The sequence below is a fragment of the Microtus pennsylvanicus genome, chromosome 8, assembly GCF_037038515.1.
Source record: "Microtus pennsylvanicus isolate mMicPen1 chromosome 8, mMicPen1.hap1, whole genome shotgun sequence".
NCBI lineage: Eukaryota > Metazoa > Chordata > Mammalia > Rodentia > Cricetidae > Microtus > Microtus pennsylvanicus.
In genome coordinates, this window is record NC_134586.1 from 56,698,834 (window position 1) to 56,724,421 (window position 25,588).

The 25,588-nt window shown below is 43.8% G+C and overlaps 1 protein-coding gene across 2 annotated transcripts in view; it reads left to right on the forward strand.

The window, feature by feature from the left end:
* Positions 1–25,588, forward strand: part of Chchd6 (coiled-coil-helix-coiled-coil-helix domain containing 6) — a 228,973-nt gene that overhangs the window by 119,478 nt on the left and 83,907 nt on the right. For both annotated transcript variants that reach the window (XR_012911615.1, XM_075983530.1), the window contains exon 5: positions 12,492–12,575. Coding sequence is in view for 1 of the 2 variants with exons in the window: in XM_075983530.1 (XP_075839645.1) it covers positions 12,492–12,575 (84 nt within the window). In the remaining variant the exon portion in view is untranslated. The remainder of the gene's footprint in view (positions 1–12,491; positions 12,576–25,588) is intronic.

Genomic DNA, 25,588 nt, shown 5'->3' on the forward strand with positions numbered 1-25,588 from the left:
CCCTCTAGTATCTTCTGTAGAGCTGGATTAGTAGATAAAAATTGCTCAGATTTGGTTTTTATTATTGGAGTGTTTTTCTTTCCCTGTCAATTGTGATTGATAACTTCACTGGGCATTGTAGTCTCCGCTAGTATCTGTGGTACCAGAGTTAGGAGTACATCCACTTAGGCCCTTCTGGCTTTCAGAGTGTCCATTGAGAAGTCAAGAGTTATTCTAATGGTCCTGCCTTTATATGTGACCTGATTTTTTTTCCTTATAGCTTTCAATATTCTTTCCTTATTCTGTATATTTAGTGTTTTCATTATTATGTGTTGTGTTTCGTTTTTTTTCTAGTTCTATGTGGTGTTCCATATACTCCATGTATCTTTTTAAAAAAATATTTATTTATTTATTATGTATACAATATTCTGTCTGTGTGTATGTCTGCAGGTCAAAAGAGGGCACCAAACCTCATTCCAGATGGTTGTGAGCCACCATGTGGTTGCCGGGAATTGAACTCAGGACCTTTGGAAGAGCAGGCAATGCTCTTAACCACTGAGCCATCTCTCCAGCCCCTACTCCATGTATCTTGATAGGCACTTTTTTCATTATTTATTTATTTATTTATTTTCCTGGTTTTTCGAGACAGGGTTTCTCTGTGGTTTTGGAGCCTGTCCTGGAACTAGCTCTTGTAGACCAGGCACTTTTTTTTATTGTTCTTATTGAGCTATGTATTTTTCTCAACTCTCCTCCCTTCCTCCTCCCTCTACTTTTACCCTCTCCCATGATCCCCATGCTTCCAATTTATACAGGAGATCTTGTCTTTTTCTACTTCCCATGTAGATTAGATCCATGTATGTCTCTCTTAGGGTCCTCTTTTTTTGTCTAGGTTCTCTGGGATTGTGAATTGTAGGCTGGCTTTTATTTTTCTTTATGTCTAAAAGCCACTTGTGAGTGAGTACATATTATATTTGTCTGTCTGGGTCTGGATTACCTTGCTCAATATGATGTTTTCTAGATCCATCTATTTGCCTGGAGATTTCAAGATGTCATTATTTTTTTCTGCTGTGTAGTACCCCATTTTGTAAATGTACCACATCTTCTGTATTCATTCTTCATTTGAAGGACATTTAGGTTGTTTCCAGGTTCTAAACAGTGCTGCTATGAACATAGTTGAGCAAAAGTGGTATTTCTGGGTCTTGAGGAAGGTTGTTTCCTAATTTTCTGAGAAATAAAATAGGCACCTTTCTTAAGATTGGTAGATTTTAAGCCAAGCTCTGGTGGTACACATCTTTAATCCCAGTACTCCAGAGACAGAGGTAGATGAATCTCTATGAGGCCAGCCTGATCTACAAGAGCTAGTTCCAGGACAGGCTCCAAAGCTACAGAGAAACCCTGTCTCAGAAAACAACAACAACAATAGTAAGTTTTCCTTCTATGATTTTATTAAAAATATTTTTTGTGCCTTTTACCTTAAGTTTTTCCTATACCTATTATTCATAGATTTAGTCTTTTCATAGTGCTTCAGGTTTCCTAGATGTTTTGTGCCTGGATATTTTTCTATTTAATGCTTTCTTTGACCTGTCTATTTCTTCTACTCTGTCTTCAGGACCTGACATCATTTCTTCCAAGTCTTGTAATCTCTTGGTTAGGCTTTCCTCTAAGGTTTTTGTTTGACATTGTACATGTTTCATTTACAGTTTTATTTTAGTTTGGGTTTTTTCTTTGATAATCCTATTTCTACTGTCATGTTTTGAAATGTTTTTATTATTCCATTCAGTTGTTTGTGTTTTCACTGTCTTCATTAAGGCATTTATTCATCTTAAAGGCCTTGAACATATTCATAATTACTCTTTTGAAGTCCTTGTCTTGTCCTTCAGCTAAATTGTATTTCTCAGAGCCTATTGCAATAAGTTTGCTGACTTATGGTTGAGGCATATTATCTTGGCTGTTCATGATTGTGTTTGGGGCCGAGGATCTAGGCATCTAGAGTTGTGGTATTTGAGGTGTTTCTTGGTGTCAATATCTGGTCTGGTCTGGTGACCATTCCATTCTTTACTTGCTGTTTCCCACTCTGGGTCCTAGGCAAACATAGTGGCTATGGGGTCCCTGATAGAGAATGCTTCTATGGGTTGGCACAAAGAAATAGAGATAAGCTAGGAGAAAAGGCTGATGGGTCAATGGAAAAGAACTGTGGGAACTAGGGCTCTGCCCAGGAGGTAGAGTGTTCAGGGAATGGAAATAGGGTGGGAAGAGGAGTTCCTTCAGGCAGGTTGCATTAGGACTAAAAGAGCTAGGGATACCCTGTGTCTCCACCCAATGCAGAATATAGAATTTTTAAATATGTCGTCACGATCCTATTAAATTCCTCAATAGAGTTTTAAAATACATCCTTATGAACTTCTGTAGTTCCTCAATGTCTATTGTAATGTCTCCATTTTTCTAATTTTCTTATTTTGGATTCTCTCTCTTTTGGTTAATTTAGGTTTGTCAATATTGTTAATCTTTCAGACTCTTCATTAATTCTTTGTATTATTTATTTTCTATTTTATTAATTTCAGCCCTGAGCTTAATAGCTTAATATTCTTCTCCCCCCCCCCCCCCTCTCTCTCTCTCTCTCTCTCTCTCTCTCTCTCTCTCTCTCAAGTTCTTAGTTTTCTGAGGCCTCCACATGCATCATTAAATTATCAATTTGAGATTTCTCGAAACCTTTTTATGTAGCACTTGGCGCTGTAAATCTCCCCATTGGGGCAGTTTCCATTGTATTCCAAGGCTTTAGGATGTTGCATTTTCATTTTCATTCAAGTCTAGGAATTGCAGATTTTCTTCTTTCAGCAGTGTGTTGTTTAGTTTCTGTGAATTTTTGTCCTCCTTACCATTTCTATTGCAGTTGGTATCTTTCTGTATTCCATTATGATCAGATAGAATGCAGAATGTTTCAAATTTTCCTATAAATCGTTTAGATTTGCTTTGCTTCATATTGTGGTTAATTTTGGAGAAAGTTCCATGGACTGCTGTGAAGAATGTGTATTCTTGAGTTAAATGGAAGTTTTGTAGATATATTCCATCCATTTGGTTTATGATATCATTTAACTCCCAACTTTCTCTATTTGTTTTTTTTTCCAGATGACCTGCCTATTGTTGAGTGTGTTATTGACATCACCACTCTCAATCTGATAGGATCAATATGTGGTTTCAAATCTAATTATGTTTGTTGTATGAAATTGGGTGTTTCTGTGTTTGATGCTTATATGTTTAAGGTTTAAATACTCTGTCCTTTAATGACTATGAAGTGATCCTCCCTATCTCTTCTGCGTAGGTTTGATCTGAAGTCTATTTTCTCAGATGTTAGGATAGCCCTGCCTGCTTGTTTCTCTGTTCTGTTTGTTTGGAATACCTTCTTTTATCCGTTTATCATAAAGTGCTGTATATTGGTGGTAAGGTATGTTTCTTAGAGGCAGCAAAAATATATACCCTATTTTCTGGCCTAATCCATTAGTCTGTGTCTCTTTATTGGGAAATTGAGATTATTAAAATTAAGAGTTATTGAGCAGTGTATATTAGTTACTATCATTTGTTGTTTTGTAGTGTTTTCTTTGTCCTCTTTTTATTAAACATTCTGGATTTATTCATTCCCTGTTCATCCTTGTGCATATTTTACCTGTTCTCCAGAATTACATATTGTTTCTAGTAGTCTCTGTAGAACTAGCTTAGTGTCAGTACTTTTCTTAAGTCTTTCTTTAGCTTGGAATTTTTTTCCCTTATTTTTTAGTTACAACTAATAGTTTTGCTCAGTATAGTAGTCTAGATGGCAAGCATATGTTGTCTTTCATGACTTTAATAGGACATAGGTCTGAGCCCTTCTCGCTTCTTAAGTTCCTATAGAACTTACTCTGAAGAACCTGTCTTTAGATGTGATTTGATCTTGTCCCTTGCAGCTTTTTTTGTACTGTACATGTAGTGTTTTGATTATTATGTGTCATGGGAGTTTCTTTTGATAGGCATCTCTTTCCTTAGATTAGGGAAGTTTTCTTCTATAATGTCTTAAACATTTTTCTGAGCCTTTAACTTGCATGTCTTCTCTTTTGCCTGTATTTATTCATAGGTTTGTTCATTTTTTTTATTGTCTCAGAAATCCTTCATACTCTGTCATAGTTTTTTTTATTTCGCCTTTATTTATTTATTTTTTGAGTGAACTGTCTTCAAGGTCCAATATTCTGTATTCCATTTGATCCAGTCTATTGCTGAGGCTTTCCTCTGATTTTTTTAACTTATTCAATTTTTCATTTCTCTTTGGATTGTTTTTTTTTAATTTTACTTTGGCTATTTTTCAGAGATTCTCTTTATTAAAATATATTTTAATATCTTGAATTGTTTTCATTGTTTCATTCAACTATTTGTTTTCATGGTCTTCATTCTCATTTATTTGTATCATCTTCGAGTTCATAGATCATATTTATTATTGGTATTTTGAAATCATTATTTTTGTATACCATCTAAATCACTTTTCTCAGGAATATTATTATGGTAGTACTAATTTTTGCAAAGTGTCTATTGTCTTGGTTATTGATCTTGTTCATGTTTTGTGATGGGGCCTCAGTATCTAGAGTTAGGTTGTTGACATTTCCTGATACAGTCATTGTTTCCCCTTGGTTGAGAGGGTGTTTGGATCTCTGTTTGCTGTTGTTCTAACTTGTCAGGTTGTTTACCAGATGAGTGAGACTTAGGGTTCAGTCTTCAGGGAACTTGATGCTCAAATGGAGTATAAGAAGCAGTCTTCACTCAACCAGTGCTATGTGGAGCTTCAGGTCACAGGAGCAGGCATTCTGTAGACTTAGAAGGTCCTCACATCCAGTCTCCAGAAGTCTGTGGAAGGTCACTGGGCTGGGTAGAGTTCTGGTGGAGTCTGAGGTCCCTATCTGAAAAGGAGAGATGACAGGAAGGATGAGCAGGTTCTCAGGTGTCAGGAGAGGGAGGAATAAGTGGTGGAAGTCTGGGGTCCCTTCTTAGAAAGGAGGGGCAGCAGGAGGAGCCGACCTCTCTATGTTTGATTTTAATAGAGACTTGTTTCTAGGGTCATGATACTATCCTAGGCTGTCTCTGTTTGGTGTGTCAGTAACCCCTGATTTTATGTCACCTCATCTGCTTGTCAGTGCAAGTGGTGGACTAAGGCTCTCTCTACCAATCCATTCTCAAGAAGCAATGATAACAGTTGTAGTAGGAGCTGCGGGTTGCATTCCTGCCGCCCTGCTCCCAGCCGCCTGGCTAGCTTATGCCCCAAAATAACAACACACAAACTGTATTCTTTTAAACACTGTTTGGCCCATTAGCTCTAGCCCTTACTGGCTAATTCTCATATCGCGATCAACCCATCTCTAATAATCTGTGTAGCACCAGTCTTACCAGGAAAGATTCAGCATGTCTGACCTGGCGGCTTGCTTCATTGCGTCTGCCCCAGAGAGCAGAGCTATTGAGTATGAGCTCACTTCCTCTTCCTCCCAGCATTCTGTTCTGTTTACTCCACCCACCTATGTTCTAACCTATCAGGGCCAAGCAGTTTATTAGCCAATGACCTTCCTCCATCAAACAGTGACAGAAAATAGAGTTTACTTTTTCACATTTTTTAAAACAGTCTTTCTATATCATTCTAGTAGCCTGGAACATACTATGCAGAACAGGCTAGCTTTGAACTCAGATATCTATTGCCTGCCTCTGCCTCCTGAGTGCAAGTGATGGAGTTAAAGGTGCCACCACACCTGGCACTTTCTCACAATTTTGAACATTAACCCAATGCAGGAACATTTGTAGTAAGAGGAGTGGGTTGTGTCCCACCACTGGCTAGCTTAGCTCCCGAAATAACCACGCAGAAATTGTTTTAATTAAATTACTGCCTGGCCCATTATATCTAGCCTCTTCTTGGCTAACTCTCACATATTAGTTTAACCCATCTGCATTAATGTATATCGCCACTTGACTGTGGCTTACCGGCATAAGTCTAACCAGCATCTGTCTCGGACAGGAGAACCATGGCGTGTGCCTAACTCTGCTTTCTTTCTCCAGAAGAATTCTGTTCTGTCTTCCCCACCTACCTGAGTTCCACCCTACCAACTAGGCCAAGGCAGTTTCTTTAATAACCAATGAAAGCAACTCAAATACATAAGGGCCTCCTACACCAAACATTTGTATAAGAAAATAAGAAACTTTCAGTCAGAACAGCAAAGACTTGGCCATTTTCACTGACCCTATTTCATCCTTCCCTCTTCAAAGCTCCTTGGCAATCTCAAAACCAATAGCTCACAGGTAGCATGCAAGCCTGGAGGGGCACTGGAGAGGCAGAAAAAGGCTGGAGCTCTTGTAGGTGTTGTTCCTGCCTACTGTTTTTCTGAAACATCCCATTTAAAAGGTTCATCTTCATCTGATCCAACTGTTTCTCATTTCAAACCTTCTTTTCCCAGGGATTTTGTCTAAAAACAACCATAGATATTTGTTGGAAACATGGCTGCCTGCAAAGGTAGTTATTTAAGCAAACAACCTGGTGTCAAGAAATCTAGAAAGAAAAGCAAGAATTTAAAATTCTGCTTTGGTTCCTGGAAAATTAGACCAAGTGTTTAGTGTGTAAGATCCCAGGGACCCACACCTAGACTCTTGGTAATCATGCCAGCAGAAGTTGAAGTCAAATCTCAAAGGAAACAAGAAAGAAGCCACATGTGAGGAGTACTCAGTAAGATTGGCAGTAGATTTGTACTAATACTAATCGGAGCCATTTCCATCACTGTAAAGATTCTTTGTCTCTTCATACACATCTGCCTTTCTCTGCTAGATCCCTCTCATGTCAGCATAGTGTCTTGATTCCGATGTCTGAGCTGTTAGTGATCTGATTCTATTATTTTATCTCTTGGTGGTGGTAGTGCACTTGCTATCACCTGCCCTCACTCTCTGTCTCATACATATTTTAGGTTTTTATTGAATATTTATTTATTTATTTCTGTCCAGTAAAGGGTTTGTTGTTGTTATGTATGGCGGTTTGTATAGATGTCTAGGTCTCTTGAAAGTATCAGCTACTTGGTTTGTATTTTATCCAAGTGATCATCTTTTTTCCAAAAGAATGAGATTGATCAATTTAAATTTTATATTTATCTATTGCTAAATATCAGTTTACAAAATTAAGTGGCTTCAGTCAGTGAGTGGTGTTTGCACTGCTGTGTGAGACATCTAGCTCAGTGGCTGCTCTAATTTCCAGGCTTCTCAGTGCTGCTTCAGGTACTTTCCATGACTGCTATTGCAGCTGAAGGCCTCACTGGAGAGGATGCTTGCATGTTCCCTTCTGGCTGCTGGAAGCAGGCCTCAGCCTCTCTCACTGGCTGCTGATGGTGCTCCCTTCCTCTCTGCCCTCAGTTCATTATCATGTGAGTGTCTCTCTAGTGAAACTTATAACATGGAAGCTCATGGTGTGAGGAAGCAAGAGGGATGGGAGCAGGGAAGCCAAGCAGACCCCTGGCTTGTGAACACAAATCTCAGAAGTGGCATCACACCGTGTTTGTCATAGTCTGTTGATTAGCACTGCCTCCAGGTCCAACCCACACTTAGAGAAGGGGACCACACAAGACCTGAGTGTGGAAATGAAGGAGAGTTTGGGCCTCTTGGAGACTGTCTACCACATATTTCCTATAATGGCTCTTTTTTTTCTGTGATTTCTCCTTACTGTTGTCTGCCCACCTTCTTCCAACACTTGTCTCTTTCCTTACCTCTATCTTGCTCCATGTCTTCACTCTCACCATGCCCATTGTTGCCCTCTTGTCTGCATCTACTCTTAGTGCTCTCTTCCCTTTGCCTCTGCCCTTCTTTCCATGCAATCCCTTTGTGGTAGCCATTATACCTGTGCTTGCCAGTCCCCAGCCTCCTCTTCAGGCCTGTTTATCATCCCCACCTGCTGCCTCTGGCTGGTAACTCTGTACCATTCCCACACTGTTCATTTCCCTTTACTGCCCTATGCTTAAGGTTTATTTTATCACATTGCGGTTTTTATTTGAAGATTTGAGTATTAATATGTTTTGGGGTTTGATTATTTTATGCTCATAATTTCCTTTTTATAAATGAAAAATCATTAATTTCTTTGAGTCAACTTAAACATGTATAATAAAATATTTTATCAGTAGGAGATTTTAATACTCTGCATATTTGATGAGGAGTCAATCTTATTTTTTAAGTGATACTTATGTTCTGTTTAGAAGAATAAAAGTCCTTGTCTTTTAGAATAGCGTGTTGAAGTCTACACAGATGAAGTTACTTGCTGGAACACTCAGAATAGGTGTTAGTACATGCCTGTGTGTTTGAGCATGTGTGTTGCACACTCCTGTCTTAGTTCTTGGTTGCTGAAGCTTAATGATGCTATCTGAGTTTTTACTACATTGCTTTGTCTTATGTTTGAAATGTCACCATAAAATCTTTTCATCCTTGTGATATTGTCCCGTGACATTAGTGTGATCTGGGGTGAATCTGTCTTAGTTACTGGTTTTGCCAATATGTTTCCTCACCTAAATGAGATTTGTCTGGCTGCTTTCTTTCCCTGCTTACCTTCGGTGTGACCTTAGTATACTGATGTTGTTTTTCTAACTGACTGTACCTACCAGGTCAGGCCAAGATCTTCCTTCTGTCTGTACAGTTGTGTTGATACACTGCAGAGGCCTCAGAAAGTGGGTGCTGTGATGTGGGAGTGTCATATATCAATCTGTTGATTTCATTGGTTAAGCAATAAAGAAACTGCTTGGCCCTGATAGGTTAAAACATAGGTGGGAGGAGTAAAGAGAACAGAATGCTGGGAGGAAGAGGAAGTGAGCTCAGAGACGCCATGCTCCCTTCTCCCGGACAGACACGATAGCTCTGCTCTCTGAGGCAGACGGCATGTAGCCAGCCACCAGGTCAGACATGCTGAATCTTTCCTGGTAAGCGCACCTCGTAGTGCAACATAGATAATTAGAAATGGGTTAAGAGGCTGAAACTAATGGGCCAAGCAGTGTTTAAAAGAATACAGTTTGGGTGTTGTTATTTCGGGGCATAAACTAGCAGGCGGCCGGGGTGCTGGGGACGCAGCCCCCACTGCTCCAATTACAACAGTGCTGAGCTTGTTGTCCTGGGTTGGGCCTGGGGCCTCTCACCCGTTTAGGTTGGACAAACAGAAAACCATGTGCTAGCGGGGTCTGTGGAAATTTGTAATGCCTCCTTTTTGCTTGGTTTCTGCCCCCCTCTGTAGGGTGGGGTTTATTTTTATCCTTCAGGATTGGGAGGTCCTGGCTGCCCTGGCCTGCTTCAGCCCCAGCCCAGCAGGCCTGTGGCTCACACTCCACCTACTGCTTTGTGTGTCCCTTCTGTGTTAGCGCTTTAATCTTAGTTTTGAACCTGTGTCTTTTCACAGTTTTGACTGTGTCTTTTCAGGCATGCGTTTTCTCTGCTGCTGTGTGTGTGGAGCAGCAGCGGTGCATCAAAGTGTGAACTAGCAGTATAGTCTTGATGGAAGAGGCCCTCTGCTAATCCACTAATGCTCCGCTCATGCTCAAAGCCTTCCTTCAACTTTGCACAACGTCGTAATGGTGATATTTGTCCTGTATGTTTGAAGCAACATACTTGGTTTGTTTTAGAATTTGTTTTCCCAGAGGGCTTGGTTGGGATTTCTTTAGACAAAATAGCAGCCTGCTAGCTCGCATGTTACAGGGTCGTAGTCTCCTCCGCACATCAGACTCTGAAACTGACTATCTACATACATATTTGCTTTTCCCACAAGGACTGGGTTCCATGAACACATCTGGTACAGCCAGAGCCCCTTTTCTATTATAAAAGAATGCTCTTTTATAATAGACACTTGGGAGCAGCTAAGGAATTACTGAGCCAGTTACTGGGACCATGATGGCACTCCAGTATCACCTGGAGAGGTGCCTATTTCTAGGAAGCCTGCTGACTGCAAGCCTTGTAGTAGAGCTGCTGTTGTGTGATGCACTCTTCATTCACCAAGAGGAAATCTTTGGGTGCCTGCTGTGGGCTCTCTTCCCTGCATTGCCTCCTGTACATTATTGCTCATGGAGATTTCATTACCAGCCTCACAGGTGACTAGAGTAGGCAAGCACTGTGTGGCAGGAACTTATGAAGAAGTGCCCAAGCCACAGAGCTTCCAGTCAAGTGGGCTGTCCTTATTCTTCCTCCCTGATTTCCCATTACATTCTCACCTGATCCTTCTTTTGTCTTTTCCTGCAGACTTAGGCTAGTCTCAGTCTCTAGACTGGGCAGTAAGTCTGATAGTGAGGCATCTCTGCTCAGAGCTTTGCTTCTGCAACTGTTTGCTGATGTGTGTCCTAGTGGCTGCTGGCTGAGTATTCCAGGAACCTCTGCCCAGAGACAGAATCACAGTATATCATTCGGAGGGTGGGTACATGCCTGGATGAGCTTCCTTGTCCTTTCTGCCCCAGCTGCTCCTAGGGCAGAGCAACTGAAGAGTCTCATGATAGTTTTGCCTTGGATGTCATATTTCTGCTTGGCTGGAACTACAGGTCAGAAAATGACAGGTCCGAACCCTGCAAGATATTCCCATACTGTCTGCTTAATTGTATCAGATGCGCTTCTCCTCTGGTTCAACTAGAGATCATTCACAGTTGATGCTGGGCTGCTGAGAGGCCCCACACAGATTAGCTATGCCTGTGTGCCTGGGACACAGCCTCCTCATCTCATCATCGTGCTTTGAAAGATCCTATGAGAAATCCCTGGCATTCAGTCCACTGTCCATGTTTAGCTTTGCTGGTGTGTTGGCATTCCAGAGGCATTCCAGGAGCCTTCTTAAAAGATCCTATGAGGAATCCCTGCATGTAGTCCCTTGTCTCTGTTTAGCTTTGCTGGAGCATTGGCATTCCAGAACCTTCTTGGAATTTTTAGATTCTTCAGCCTCTGGAGAGCCAAGTTGTTTCTTTGCTCCAGTTGACAGGTAAAGGGAAAAATGCACGAGGAAGGTAGCTTACCCAAGACTAGCGAGGCCACTGGCCAGAGCCAGTATCGGAATTCTATTCTCAGACATATAGCCTGGCATTGCCCTTTCCTTGAGCCCTTCAGCACAAGCATGCTCATATTGGTATGCAGTTAGCTCCCACTGCTGCTTAGTTTGCTGCTGTTCTGAAAGATTCTAGGCCAGCAAGAATATCATTGCTAAGGAGAAGGGGCTTTCAGAATCTTTGCCTCTTTTCTTCCTTTGTATTTTTGAAGAATTTAAACTCATCTGCAGAGACCATAGGGTATCTTAAAATAAAACGCTCAGGACTTGGAAATCATGTGATTCAGGTTCATAGTAGACCTTAGTCACTGATAAGCTTGTGCTCTTGGGGGTGGTGAGAGTAAGTGCCACCAGGAGCCTGGTGTGATGTTGGGGCACACAGCCCTCATAGGGGTATATAGCCATTAGGAGAGATATCCCTCTTCCAGGTACCTACCCCAGACTGTCCCAAGCTCTCTGACCTCTGATGACTGCTTCTGTGTAGGAAAGACAGAGGCAGTGGGGCTTAATACTCATACTGACAGCACCTAAAGGGCTGAAGATATGGGTATTCCAGTAATGGGCACATGTTCCCTGCTGCTCCAGTGCTGTGAGCCTTTGTAGATGCCTCGTTCTGACCCTGCTCATTTCTGTTGGGGTCCCTCAGCCTTCAGACAGTCTTATAGGTATGGAAGCAGAGGACACTTCTGTTTCAGTTTTAGCCATTGCACAAGAGAGGTGTTCTGTACAAACAAGGAATTTGTTCAAAGTCATATAGCTCCTTAAGGAGAGTACTGGGCTGTACCCCAAGACTGCTAGCTCCTGACTGTCCACTGTCTAGCCAAGCCACCATCCTTACCATAACCGAAGAAGGGAGGCTCTGTTAAAACTGTCTTCAAATGACTCACACACACTTCTTAACCACCTAGGGGAATAAATCCCCTCCTCTTTAGAATTCTGGCTCTCTTGCTATAAACAGGGACCCCTGCCACGACAGCTTAACATATAGAGCAGTGTTGTGGTGTACCACCAAATATCAAGACTCCAAAACCAGTGCCACAATCTGCTCTTTCCAGACTGAAATTGGAGGCAGCTTAGTGCTTTAGCCAGACCCAAGTTCTCTGCTCTGCATGGCTGTTGAATAATTACTTGGCCCCTCTGTTGAATCTCCTATTATGGGGATCCACTGTGACTCTTGACCTTCATTAACTTATTGCACTCTACCTTCCTCTTAGGCATTGGGAGGAACCTAGAAATGCCCAAGAAGCATGTAGAACAGGGTTTGGCAGATAGTAAGCATTCAGTAAATGTTAGTGATTATCATCTGCAAAATGGTTGTGCTAATTATCCACCTTGAAGGGCGTAACACATGTGCATGACCTGCCACAGCATAGGCTCTCTGTACATTACTCCTGCTTTTCTCACCAAGCATTGTTGTGAGCAGAAACGTCAGTCGCCTTCTCCCTGCTGCCAGCTAACACAGGCTTTGTTCTCTTCCAACTAGGCCAGGGAACTGGAGAACAGAGAGGCCGAGCTCAGCCGCCGTGACACCTTCTACAAGGAGCAGCAGGGACGCATCCAGGAGAAGGTAAGGCTCAGGCCTGGTTTCTTTTATGTAGGTCCCAAAGGTACATGACCAGAGCCCCACCACCACCATGGTGGGGGAAGAACAGCAGGCTTTCTGCTGGCTTACCCTAACACGAGTCACCCTGTGGACATGCCCATCCTCCTGCCTCCGCAGGAGCACCACAATCCCAGCCTTTCAACAAGTTGCAATCACAGACATAATTGCTTTTTAATTGGCCATTTTCTGTGAATGTAGCTGGCTCTGCCGCATCCAGTTTTAGAAAAATAATTCACTTTCACCACAGGGCGGTGCTAAGACCCAGTACACCTTTTTCACTTGAGTTAAGCCACACTGGGTAAAAATAATAATAACATGAAGCCTTGCTGTACAAATGCATTAAAGTTGTATCATCGATTTTCTCCTGGGACTTGGGAAGATCAAAGTACTCTGCTGCAGCACGCTTGCAGCTGCTGTGGATGAGCACAGGAATGCAGGAGAGTCACAGGCATTTCTGCCTGTTTAAATGTTGGTGACAGATGATTGAAAATTTATTTGGTAACGTGCTTACTTTGGGGGGGGGGGCTTTAATTTGTTGATTATGGCAGAATTTTCCAAAGTAATGGCTTATAACATGGGAGGAGATGGTTGGGAAGTTTAAAAAAGAAGTATTTTCCCTCATGCTTGAGAAAAGTATTCTCCCTCATACCAAGCAATCTGAGCCACCAGCTCTTGCAGGCAAGTCTTCTCCTGTCATTTGTCAGGGTTTGGAGCTTTGGAAGTGACAGTTTGCTTGAGGGGGCCTGCTTTCCATTGGGGGTTTTCTCCTGCAGCATGCCACAGCAAAGCCTGGCAGAATTGTGAGTTCTGGATTTCCAGGTAATGGGGACAAGAGGGCGGTGGCTCCCTGCTTCACGGCCACCTGCTTGCCCGCTTCTGCCAGGCATGTAGAGGAAAGCCAGCACAGAGAATAGAGCCCTGACAGTGACACCCTGCAGTCCTAAGCATGTGCCTGGCTAGTGCCAAGAGGCCTTTAAGAAGCCAGTATTCTCAAAGCAGTCCATGCACAGGTTTAGCTGTGGCTTGCCATGTTAAGAATTGTGATTTGAGATTACAAAAAGGAATTAAAAAAAAAACAACCCACCAGCCATGGCTCTAATTATCACAGTCGCCCATATGTTCTCAGGCATGGAGATACTCTTTCTGTTGTATGTGCAATACTCTGTCTCCTGCTGTGCTCTCTTCATCTCTGTTTTGGGCTTGGCTACTCAGAGCATGTGCACCTGCTTCTGTGGGGTGGAAGGAAATGTCTGTAGCAGTTTTCCTCCTCGAAAGTCTGTTTTCCTCTCATCGCTCTCCTCTTCCACCTGCACTCCAGTTTTCTTCGTAAGACCACTCTTCTGCTTTGCCAAGGGAGAGGCCGTTCTCCCACCTAGCTCTTCCACATCCTCTCCTCCTCTGTGCTGCTAGTAAAGGAGAATCCAGCTCCTTGGGCACAGAGATGGGCCCTCTTGAAAGGGGAGGATTTTACATGCTTGTGAATAGTTTTCACTTTCATGAGGTGTCAAAGTGTGCCCTCCTTTTTGATCATGCTTTCCTGGTGATAATAGAGAGGAAAACATCCCACATCCCAGCAGATGGAGATCAGGCTGGAGGAAGCAGGGTTGTGGGGAGCCCACATAAGACACAAGAGGCCAAAGAGTGAGCTATACTAGTTCTGAAAAAGGTTTGCAATCTTTCCCGTGGCTAATGTTATTCTGGTAATGACTGGGAAGAGGAAAATACAATCTCCTTATCAATTGCTGCTTCTCCTCAGCTCGACTTCTGTTTGCTGAGCACTCTTAGACCTGACATTTACAGCTCCCCGACCTTCCAGTCATCATGCTCCTCCCCTCCCCACTTCCTCTCCTCTCTCTTCTCCTAACATCCCCTTCCTTGTTTCTTTCTCTCCTCCCTTCTTTCTTTTCCCTTTCTGTTTCCTTTAAGTGTAGATACTGACTGCAGAGCCTGATGTAGGAGGGAGTGAAGCAGACATGACAGTGGAACCTGTCTAGGGAAGGTGGATAGTATGGAGAGTGGGCTCCTGTCCAGGAAGAGATGGGCTCATTCTAGACTTCTAAGCAATACAGGGTGCAGGGCAAGGCAGGTTTAGGGTTAATGGTGGAGGCCTTAGGCTAGAATTTTGTCGCCTGCCACCTGTCACCTGTGGGGTCAGTCCCAGGGTTCCGTGTGGGCCTCCCCTGGCCACAGTGACAAACAAGGAAGGAAAGCCTGCATCATTCAGGCTCACAATTCAGGAGGAGACATTGTGGTGCTTTTGTACCACCATGTTTATTCTGCCACGATAGTCTCTTAGTGTGGAAGTGGAGGCTGCTGTACTTTCTAAACTTTCTGAATAATTATTCTCTGTGCCCATGTGCAAAGGTATAAGTGTAGAGTGTTGAATTTCGCCAAGGTGAACAGTGAACTGCTGGAAAGTTCTCATGCACCTGAGGGAGAACTGTAGTCATACTAGTCACAGGGGACAGTAGTGCAACTGAGCTGGCTGAGCTTGAGTGTCAGAGTCTGATTGGCTGGTTTGTCTCTGCTGCATTGCAGTGCTATTTCTTTCTGTGTCTCCATTTCCTAATGTTTAAGATGGAGACATCTGTGCTGTCTGTGAAGAGGGAATGGAGGGTAATATAAGCTGTATCTGTAGAAGTGTTGCCCTGGGCCAAGTACACAGGAAATGCTGGGTTTTACCCTGTATCTAGTGACTTGGTATTCTGTATGGTGTCATAACGAGTTTGGGAGTAGTACATAAGCACGGGTACATGCATGCTGTGAACTTGAACCTATGCATGCTAGGGTGAGGTCCATTACTGACAGTGATCTGGCCCCATCTCCTATTCTCTGGGATTGAAGAAGCCTTCTTCCTAGATTTCATAAGACTTTTTCTGAATGCCTACCGGGAGCCCATAGGCCAGGTAGGCATTGTGCAGGAGGCTGGGACCAGTTGCTATTCACACTATCAGTTCTCATGCACCATGAACTTTTTTATTGCGTGAGGATACATGCACCAGTGATGTAGGTGGGCCTTCTGTCTATGTGTTACTTTCATTGGTTAATAAAGAGACTGCCTTGGCCTTTTGATAGGGCAGAAAATTAGGTGTGTGGTGTAGACAAAACAATGCTGGGAGGAAGAAGGCAGTGAGGCAGACGCCATGGAGCCAGCCGCCAGGTCAGACATGCTGAATCTTTCCTGGTAAGCCACCACCTCGTGGTGCTATACAGATTATTAGAAATGGGCTAATCAAGATGTGAGAATTAGCTGATAAGAGGCTAAAACTAATGGGCCAGGCAGTGTTTAAAAGAATACAGTTTCCGTGTTATTATTTCCGGGGCTAAGCTAGCCATGCGGGAGCCAGGCAGGATGAAAAGCAGGCCTGCCCGCAGCTCATCACTACACACCAGGAAGGGATACCCTCAGCCATATTCAGAGTCGTGCTGTGGAACCTTTTGCAATCTTATTTGCCCTCCCACTGAACATGCACTCAGCTGTCGTTCTGTGACTTCTAGGAGATGAACAAACTGGGGCAGGATCCCCACATTGTGCCTGAAATTGGCTCTCTGAGGACTGGAGTGACTTGTGTCTCTTCATCCAAAGAATTTTATTTTCTTGTGTCAGGAACTCCTGTGAAATGCCTGAAACACCCTGAAAGCCCATATAGAAGTGACTGCTTTTGCTGGCAAAAGCCCCATTTGCTGTGGCTAACCATGGCACCCATGGAACTGAGTAAGAAAAGGGACAAGTATGCTTTGAGGTCCCACAGACATCATCTAGTTCTGGCTTGGTAATGGAACAGCCTTGAGCTGAGTGTGGTGTTTACATCCACCGGTCTCAGTTTTCTTCTGCTTGAAGTGGGGTGGGGTGGTAATCTGCCCATTATTTCATCATGAGTGATTATTTGTGTGAAGCAAACAACAGAGTGCATACTGACATAAGAAATAAGTTCTCTTTAATGTTACTTCCACCCTTCCCCTCCTTTTAATTTTAAATACATAACCACTCATTAATTCTACATCAGTTCTGTTGGCCAACTTCCAGGAACAGAGATGGTTTAGACAGGTGTGGTTATGTTTCATGGAGGCCTCAGGTATAGAGGGGAGATGGTGAGGATTGAGGCAAGGAGTCCTCGGGGATATAGAGAAATGATGCTCACATTCTGGATTTCTAGGCCACAAAGACCTCTCAGTTCTGTAAGCCCTTGTCTTCCCTTTCCCAGACTCAGCAGCTGCACAGAGGAGAAAGCTTGCAGGCTTGCTTGCTTATTTATTTATTTATTTATTTATTTATTTATTTATTTATTTAAGATTTCTGTCTCTTCTTCGCCACCGCCTCCTATATCCCTCCCCCTCCCCCAACCAACTCCCCCTCTCTCACCAGCCTGAAGAGCAGACCGGGTTCCCTGCCCTGTGGGAAGTCCAAGGACCTCCCACCTCCTTCCAGGTCTAGTAAGGTGAACATCCAAACAGCCTAGGCTCCCACAAAGCCAGTATGTGCAGTAGGATCAAAACCCAGTGCCATTGTTCTTGACTTCTCAGCAGTCCTCATTGTCCGCTATGTTCAGCGAGTCCGGTTTTATCGGTGAAAGGAGACAGAGACAGAGTTCCACATTGGAGCACCGGACTACAACCCCAAGGTCCAAATCAGGAACAGAAGGAGAGAGAGCACGAGCAAGGAACTCAGGACCGCGAGGGGTGCACCCACACACTGAGACAATGGGGATGTTCTTTCGGGAATTCACCAAGGCCAGCTGGCCTGGGTCTGAAAATGCAGGCTAACTTCTAAGACTCAGTTTGGGAGGAAAACTCAGAAACGTTTGTGTTCTTTCTGGTGTTTGACTCTTCTTATCTTCCCCATTTACACATGCCTGCTCCTATGAATAGTCAGCCCTTTCTCCCCGCTTTCCCTAAAGCCTGCCTGATCCATGCACAGGTATCCTTGTCTCTGGGGCATTGATCAGTGTATTCACTTGCTAATGAGCATGTGCACACCAGGGAGCCATAACCTTCACCCACAGGGTGAAACTGTTGTGCCCTCAGCAGAAGGGCCAACATGGGTGATGTCAGCTGAAGTCCACACTGCTGTGGCAGTGCATTGGCACAGCCACTTTGGAAGAACTGAGGTCCAGTTCTATTAGAACCAGATATGGACATGCAGTGACCCAGCGGATTCTCCAGAAGAAGCCATATGGCATTCCTATGGAGTGCTCAGGAGAGCCTCAGAGCAGAATCATGCAGTTCATTCATCTATCCAGCGAGGAGCGAGTACAAGCAGCCTACAGCTGTAGGAAGCAGTCGTGAAGATTTGTAAACCCTATGAAGGAAGCAGAAGAGGCCAGGTGTGGAGGGGAAGTGTATGATCTATCTGCATAAAATTCAGAAGCAGCAAAGCAAATCTGTGGGTCACAAAGCTGAACAGTGGTCACCTGAGGAGAAGCCCTGACTGGAAAAGGATGCATGGGTTGGATAAGAGTCACTCTTTGACCTGGGAAGGATTCACCTGTCAGTATGTTAGTTGTTAGAAACAAGGAGATGCTATTGAAGAGGGCAGGCCAGCACGGAGTGCCTGGTGCCTCCTGTCCCCTCTCCTGGAGCCTGGGGCCCTCTCAGAGATTCTAGCACATAACACAGTACATACCAGGCTGCCTAGTACTTCCTAGTGTCTGTGACATTTCCCCTTCTTCCTAATAAAAGTTCTTGAACACAGTCCTGACAGTGTCATTCACAAAGGGTGATACATCAATGGAGGCCAAGAATGCAGTTTCTTTCATATAATAGGTGCTCAGTAAGTATTTTCCAGAATAAAGAGAGGAAAGTGTGTGCACATAAACAGGAAACAAATGCATTCGGGTTTCTGGAGAGGAAAAATGGAAGCTTTGCCAAGAAGGCTGCTTCCTGGAAGCAGTGTTTGGAGGATAACCAAAATGCCCATGGCAGCCTGAAGGGTAGGACAAGGAACAGCAGGGACCTCTGGGTGGAGGCCACAGCCTCAGCTGAGGTGCCCCACACAGAGGCCATGGAGGTGAGGCTGAACAGAGACTGGCATGTGATTTTAAGGGACCTGGCTGAAAAGTCATTTTAAGGTCTGCAAGGACTGAAAGCTGGAGAGAGAGTTGAGCTTGAAAGCCTGGGAGAATAATGGTGCCATTTAGGGAAAGAAAGTCATATGAGCCATTGCTCTTAGGGAAAGTGGTGAGTTTAATTCTGGACATATGTGTATGAGACAGGATGACCGGAAGATGATTGAGAGGTGTCAAGCAGGAAGTATAGATCCTGCAAGACAAGTCTGTGCCATGTGCCAGGCCCCTTTTATAAGTTATCACTGATCCTGGCATCAGCCCTGCAAACTAGATTATATTACATGTGTTCTACAAATGAAAGAACTCAGAAGCAGGCTGAGCAAGCTGCCAGAAGCCATGCAGCTGATAGATAGATGGAGTCTGCTCCTTCCACCACACCATGCTGCCTCTCTATATCAGCTTGGAAGAGAATGTGGGAAGCAGGCCTGATTCTGCGGGGCAGAGAGCTCAGGCCCAAGAAAGCCTGTGTTACAGGTGTAAAGGATATGTAGCCACACCCACGGAGCCTTTCATCATCTCAAGGGAGGCTAGCACCAGTCTTAGTGGGGTTGAGGTAGGCATGTGTAGAGGAAGCAGGCTAGCTGGCCATTTTTTCAAGAAGTTTCATCCAGGAGAACATGTTGGTAGTTGAGAAAGGAGTAGAAATCCCATCAATCTGGGAGGAGGGAACTTCCTGTCTTCTTTTGGAAAGGGATCCTGCAGAAGCCAGTCCAGAGTCAGAGCAGGGCATTCTAACAAGTAACTGCCTTTCTAGGAGTGAAGATTGGGGCCACATGGTGAGTAAACTTGTTCTTGTTGCAAGAACAGCTGTACAGGCATGTCCATTCGACACCTTCCTTGAGCATGGAGGCCTACCTTGTGTCAACCCCAGAGATGTCATTGAGATGCAGAGCAGGACACTTGTATGGAGGTGAAACCAAATGACAAAGATCCTCAGAGAGAAGCCTTGAGAGAGATGCAACCAGAATGGGGATGCAGAGCAGAAGACAGCACAGTGACCTGAAGCCAGAACAGTGGCATATAGGGACATTAGTCACAGGGAAGGGAGCCTGGCCTCTAGAGCAAATGGGAGCATGCATCACCTACTGAGCCTCCTGCTAATAGTCTAAAGGAGACCTCTGAAAATGTTTGAATCCAGAAGTCTTTTACCTTGGTACCAGGCTAGGTGAAAGAGCATTTATCTGCCAGCTGCTCTACCAGTGCCTCATTTATTCATGGTATCTCACTTGTATGTTCTCATGAGCTTTGAGTGGGAATAAATTAGCACAATTTGACAGACAGAAGATACAGTGGACCTGGAACCCATGCCCTGGGCCCTTCCCCACCATATGTGAGACTATAGCCTTGCACTTGAGTGGCTTGAGAGTGTTGCAGTGTAGTATCTAGTGCTGGATTGTTAGCACCACTGCCAGCTGTGTGGAGTTAGCAAATCACTTAAGACCTTGAACATTGATTGGGAGTCTGCATCTTTACAAGGACAGCACTATTAGCTTTGGTTACAGGGTACATAATGAAGACTTCACCCAGCACCCATTACTTTGTATCCTTGTGTTAGCTGAAGGCACCATTAGTGATCCCAGCCAGGGATGATAGAACAGTATAACTGCTACTGTCCTCACATCTCTATCTACTGGCCCTGTAGTTTTTCCACTGTAGTGTAAGCAGAGTATCCCAGTCTCTGGATTAGATGCTTTCTTACCATCTGCACTAATCATGTTAATTATTTTTCTCCTTGCTGTGAACAAATAACTTTTAGACTCAGGGGGGATTTATTTTAGCTTATAGCTCAGAGTCCAGCCAATTTCTGGTGGTGAAGGAGGCCATAGTGGCAGGAGGGTGTGGCACAACTTACTTACATCTTGGCCAGTCACGAGGTGGAGATGAAGTGGAAGCAGGGCTGGGCTATAAGATCCATTCTTAGTGACCTGTGCCTGTCAGCTAAACCCTTTGTCTCAAAGGTTTCACAACCTCACAAAGTGGTGCTATCATGTGGGGATCAAATATGCAAGCAAGTCTGTGGCAATAGTTCACATTCAAACTGTAACTTGCCTCATCAAGGATCAAGTTAGTAGGCCTTCCCAAACTTCATTTTCTTATCTGTGTAAGGTTTCTTCATTGGGTCATTGTGAGGAGAGGCAGCATAACCAATACTAAGTGCTCCTCTAGCATTAACTCTCTGCAGGCACTCAAGATTGGTATCTCTACCTCTACCTCCATCACCACCACCTCTGCCTCCATGCTTTCCTTCTTCTCCACAATAGTTACTATTTCCACCGCCACCATCACGATCTCCAACAACTCTACCTCCATCTGTACCACCTTTACTACCTCCACCTCTATCACCTCCATCATTTCTCCTACCTTTATCTACACCTCAACCTCTACACTATCACCTCCATCACTTATATCACTTCCTGAACCATCTTGCTACCTTTACTATTTATGCCACCTCTTTTACCACTTCCATCATCTCTACCAACTGGTCCATCTTCACCTCCTTCAACTGGTCCACCATCTCTACTTCTGCCACCATCATCTCCATCTTCACCACCTCCACCCCTCTACCTCCTCTACCTTTAATCTCATCTACCTCTCCATGCACCATGTCAACCTCTATCTTCTCTCTGCCGTTGGCTTCTATACCAACTGGTATACTTGCCTCCTCTACCCTCTGTGTTTCCCCTCTACTTGTATCAGCTCCACTCACACCTCTTAACCACACACTCGCTCTACCTGTCACCTCCACCTCTTTGATCTCCTTCTTTGTCATCACTTACATTACTGCTTCCAGCTTCCCTGTGCCCTTTCTTTCTCTACACTGCTTCTACTTTGTCCGCTAAAGTGGGTTCTTTGCCATACAGTCTTATCTCCTACTTTACCAGAACCTCCTCTACCTGACACCTCCCCAAGATTAAAAACACAGAAACTACAACCTCTTATAAACTCGGAGGGCCTGCTGCTCCCCAACCTTGCAGCTACCTCCTTGGGACAGATGTCTAAGCCTAGGACTACTGAGTGTGCTAGGTATAATACCTGGGTTGTATTGCTTAGGTTTTGTTGTGTGGCTTTGGGAGTGGTAGGAGGATTATTTGTCACATGAAAATGAAGACACTGAGAGAAACTAAGTGACAGCCAGATGTTTCATAGCTATCAAAGCACAACCAAAGATGGAACCATGTCTTTGAGAATCTGTTTCAGGAAACTGTAGCAGCTCTAACCTTCTAGGTAACTTAGACAGTTGCATGAGTTGATACACACAAATTAAACCCATTTCCAAAGCTGCTTTTCCTGGTGCCTGGCTGCTAATATTTATTGAGTGTACTCTACATGCAAAAATATTGACTGTCTCCTTTAACCTTCAAAGTGACCCTGAAAGCTGGGTGACAACAATGATTGGATTGCTGGCCTGGTTTGAGTGCTTGGTGAGAAAGCCCCAGGTATGTTCTGAGTAAGTCATTGCATTCTTTTTGTTCCAACTGCAAACAACTCCACAAAGCTGGACTTCTCACCAGCCTACTGGGCAACAGATTCAGAACTGGCATGGATATCCACAGCAGCGGTACCATGCGTTGGGTGGGGTCACAGCCGAAAATCAGTTTTCGGCCCTGAGACCTTGTCACCTGAATTCAGGGGTCAGTACTTAGCAGCTGATGGCACCATGCCAGCTGCTGCAGGGCTGTGAGTCAACACTGTTCTTGGGGGAGAGCTCCTGAAGGGAGACACAGGAGTACAGCTAGTATCTCTCCCGTGGCATGTTTACTTCTGGCTGTGCCCTATCTGTTTATTTAAGCACCTTAAAGCCAATTCCCAGCAGCCGTACCCTTTCTCCCTGTGTACTTCACACAAGTCTCAAATATGTAATTCTTACATAACTACAATGTCCTCATCTTACCTCAGAGCAGTGACATTAATTCTTATGCTTTTTTTTCCAATAATATCTTCTTCCAGGATATTTGGTTTTCTATTTGTTTAAGGCATAAGTCTGTATCCAACAGTCACATTGAAGTTGCTTCTTGGTTCTGAAGTTCATGGCATATGTAGTTCAGACTTTTTTATGAGAGTAGCTTGTTCTATTTTTCTTTCTCCAATGCACAAAACCTGGGCCAGAGAACTTAAATGCTGCTAGAGCCTGATAGGAAAAGGGAGTTGCCTCCCAGGTCAAGGGCTAGCCCTGTGGTTAAACTGCTGCTTGCTGCTACTGATTTATGTCATTTGCCCTTTAGTGTTGTTAGAGTTCTTTTCAGCCCAGACTCAGTCAGAATCTGCTCTCTGCAAGTGGTTTCTGTGCATTCCTGCAGTAGCCATAGTATGCAGTGCTTCCTTCTCATATGCATTGTGTGTTGGTCCCCCCAGCACTTTAAGTCTCCTAAATGATGCTAGTGACTTTCCATAACACATGCAAGTTGTCACCCATTCCAGCTGGGGAGGACTTTGTTAAAAAGATAGTTTTAGGTAGATAGCTACTCCAGGACCTTTTCCACCCTTTCTAGTGCTCCCCTCCCAGGCCTAGATCAGCCCGTTTACTGCTGGTGTCATAGTGAGAAGTCAAGAAAAGACACTGGCGTCAGGATTCAGCATACTGTGCGCCCCTAGTGCTGGGAACTAAGTGTCCTGCTCATACCACTGAGCTAGCATTTCCTGGCCCCTTGATCCCCCCTCCATCATGGCAGCCTATTAGTCTCTCATGAACTGAAGCCATGTTCTTCCCTCCCACTATGTATTTTTTTTCTGGATATCATCCATGATTCAACATCCAGTTGTCTAGCCAGACTTTCTGGTGTTCTTCATTGACTCTCCACTGCAACCAGGACAAGGCCAAGATCCTTCAGCCTGGGCTGCAGGACTCTGGTTTGGGTCCTGCTTGTGTCTCTAGGAGCTTCTCCAGCCTGCTGAGCATTGCCTGATCTGGAAGCCCTTGTGCTGCCTGCATGTGCCCACTGTTCCAACAGAACTGTTCCCTATCATGGCCTCACCTAATTCACTTTTTGACCTCTCCAGATTCCCCCCCACCCCAGAGTGCAGTGACTGAATGACCCTGTAGTCTGTAGAGAACAGTATACACAGCTAGACCAAGGTGGACCCATGAGATGGAGAATGTTCCCTGAATGTCACTCAGTGCTCTTTGCTACTGTCTCAGTCTCCAAACTCTGTCTGGGTACTTGTGTTTTGGGAATTACTGGGTCGTCTGCTTGGAGCTTATCCAGCCATGGGATAACATTGCCTTTTTCTTAAATTGCCTGTTATTTATTTCTGAAATATATGTTTATAGTAAGAAGAAAAACAAAAAAAATACAAATAAGGACAAAGAATAAAAGGAAATTGATTGAATCACCCTGCCCTTAAAGAAGTGACAGTTGTTCCCCTCAGTTCTCACCCATACCAGAGACTGCTAAACAGTAATATTATAATGTTTCAGTAATGACGAAAATGGGATCATAAGCACACATATCTTCTAATGTCCTTGAATTTTCAGTCTGCCATCAACCTTCATTTATATCCAGTCTATCTTGATCTAACTAGCAACATCCTACCCCTTGTCACCTGTCATTACACTCTGTTGCTCCAGATTTTTCCATCATTAGAACTATCTGAACTGGTTTTCTAGGAAAATGCATATTTCAACCTAAAATTACTGGATCATGAGTTCTGTATTTCTCCAGAGGAATTCAGGCTCTGTGTTGCCACACCTGGAGAGGCGGACACAGCTCACTTTCTCATGCTGGTCTCTTCTGACTTTACACCTGGAAGTATTTTCCTCGTCACCTTTTAAATAAATTACAAATATAATGTATATTTGCAGAAAGTCAAAATACCAGAAAGCATGGGAAGCATGGCTTTTTATCTGCAGATCAACCCTGGGAGAGCTTCCTTCAGATACTGATGTGGGATTCCCTTCTGTATGCTGTAGATACCATTGGTTAATAAAGAAACTGTCTTGGGCCTGCACAGGGAATAGAGGTAGGCAGGAAAAACAAAACTGAATACTGGGAGAAAGGAGGCAGAGGTAGAGAGAAGCCATATAGCCCCTGCCAGAGACAGACGCTAGATAGAATTTTACCTGGTGAGCCACAGCCACATGGCGATACACAGATTAATAGAGATGGGTTAGTTTAGGATGTGAGTTAGCTAGAAATACGCTTAAGCTATTGGCCAAACAGTATTGCAAATAATAATGATTTCTGTGTGATTATTTCGGGCTGAGCAGCCAGGGTCCAACAAGTGGCCTTCCTCCAACAAGATACTTTCTCTCTTGAGTGCCTTACTGCAGCAGTACAGACGTGGATTTTCACAAATGGGGTTACAGTTTATTTTGCAACTTATTTTGTAGCGTGAATATAACAGTATGTCTTGAAAACCTTTACACACCAACTCTCTCTGTACGTCAATCTCACTTGTTCCTTTTGACAAGTGCATGATGGGAATCTCTTGTGTTTATTTGGCATCTTCCTGTTGGTGGCATGGAAGGTTATCATCTCTCTCAAAGTATTGGTTTTAATGGTTAACCCCAGATTTCTCTTCAGGAATAATACCAGTGAAAAGGCTTTTGAAGTTGCAACCCCATACCTGTGCCATTGCAGCATCGTATCCCCTGTAAACATGACTACACTTTACAGTGATCAGCATAAAGAAACTCTTTTGATAAACAGTGCTTTGATTCCTTATGTTTCTTCTCTTGAGTATATCCTCTTTATAGTAACTGGCCATTTTCCTATAGGCCATTTGTCTTTTTTAAATGATTTATAGGCCTTTTTTATATGATATGTTTATTAGAGAGTGGTTAAACTATTTATGTTAGAAAAACTCATTTTTCTTGGTCTGTTTACTTTATAGATATTTATTTAATGGGATTTATTTATTTATGATTTGCAGAGTTGCTGTTGTCCTGAGTGGGCTCAAATGATCCTTTCATCT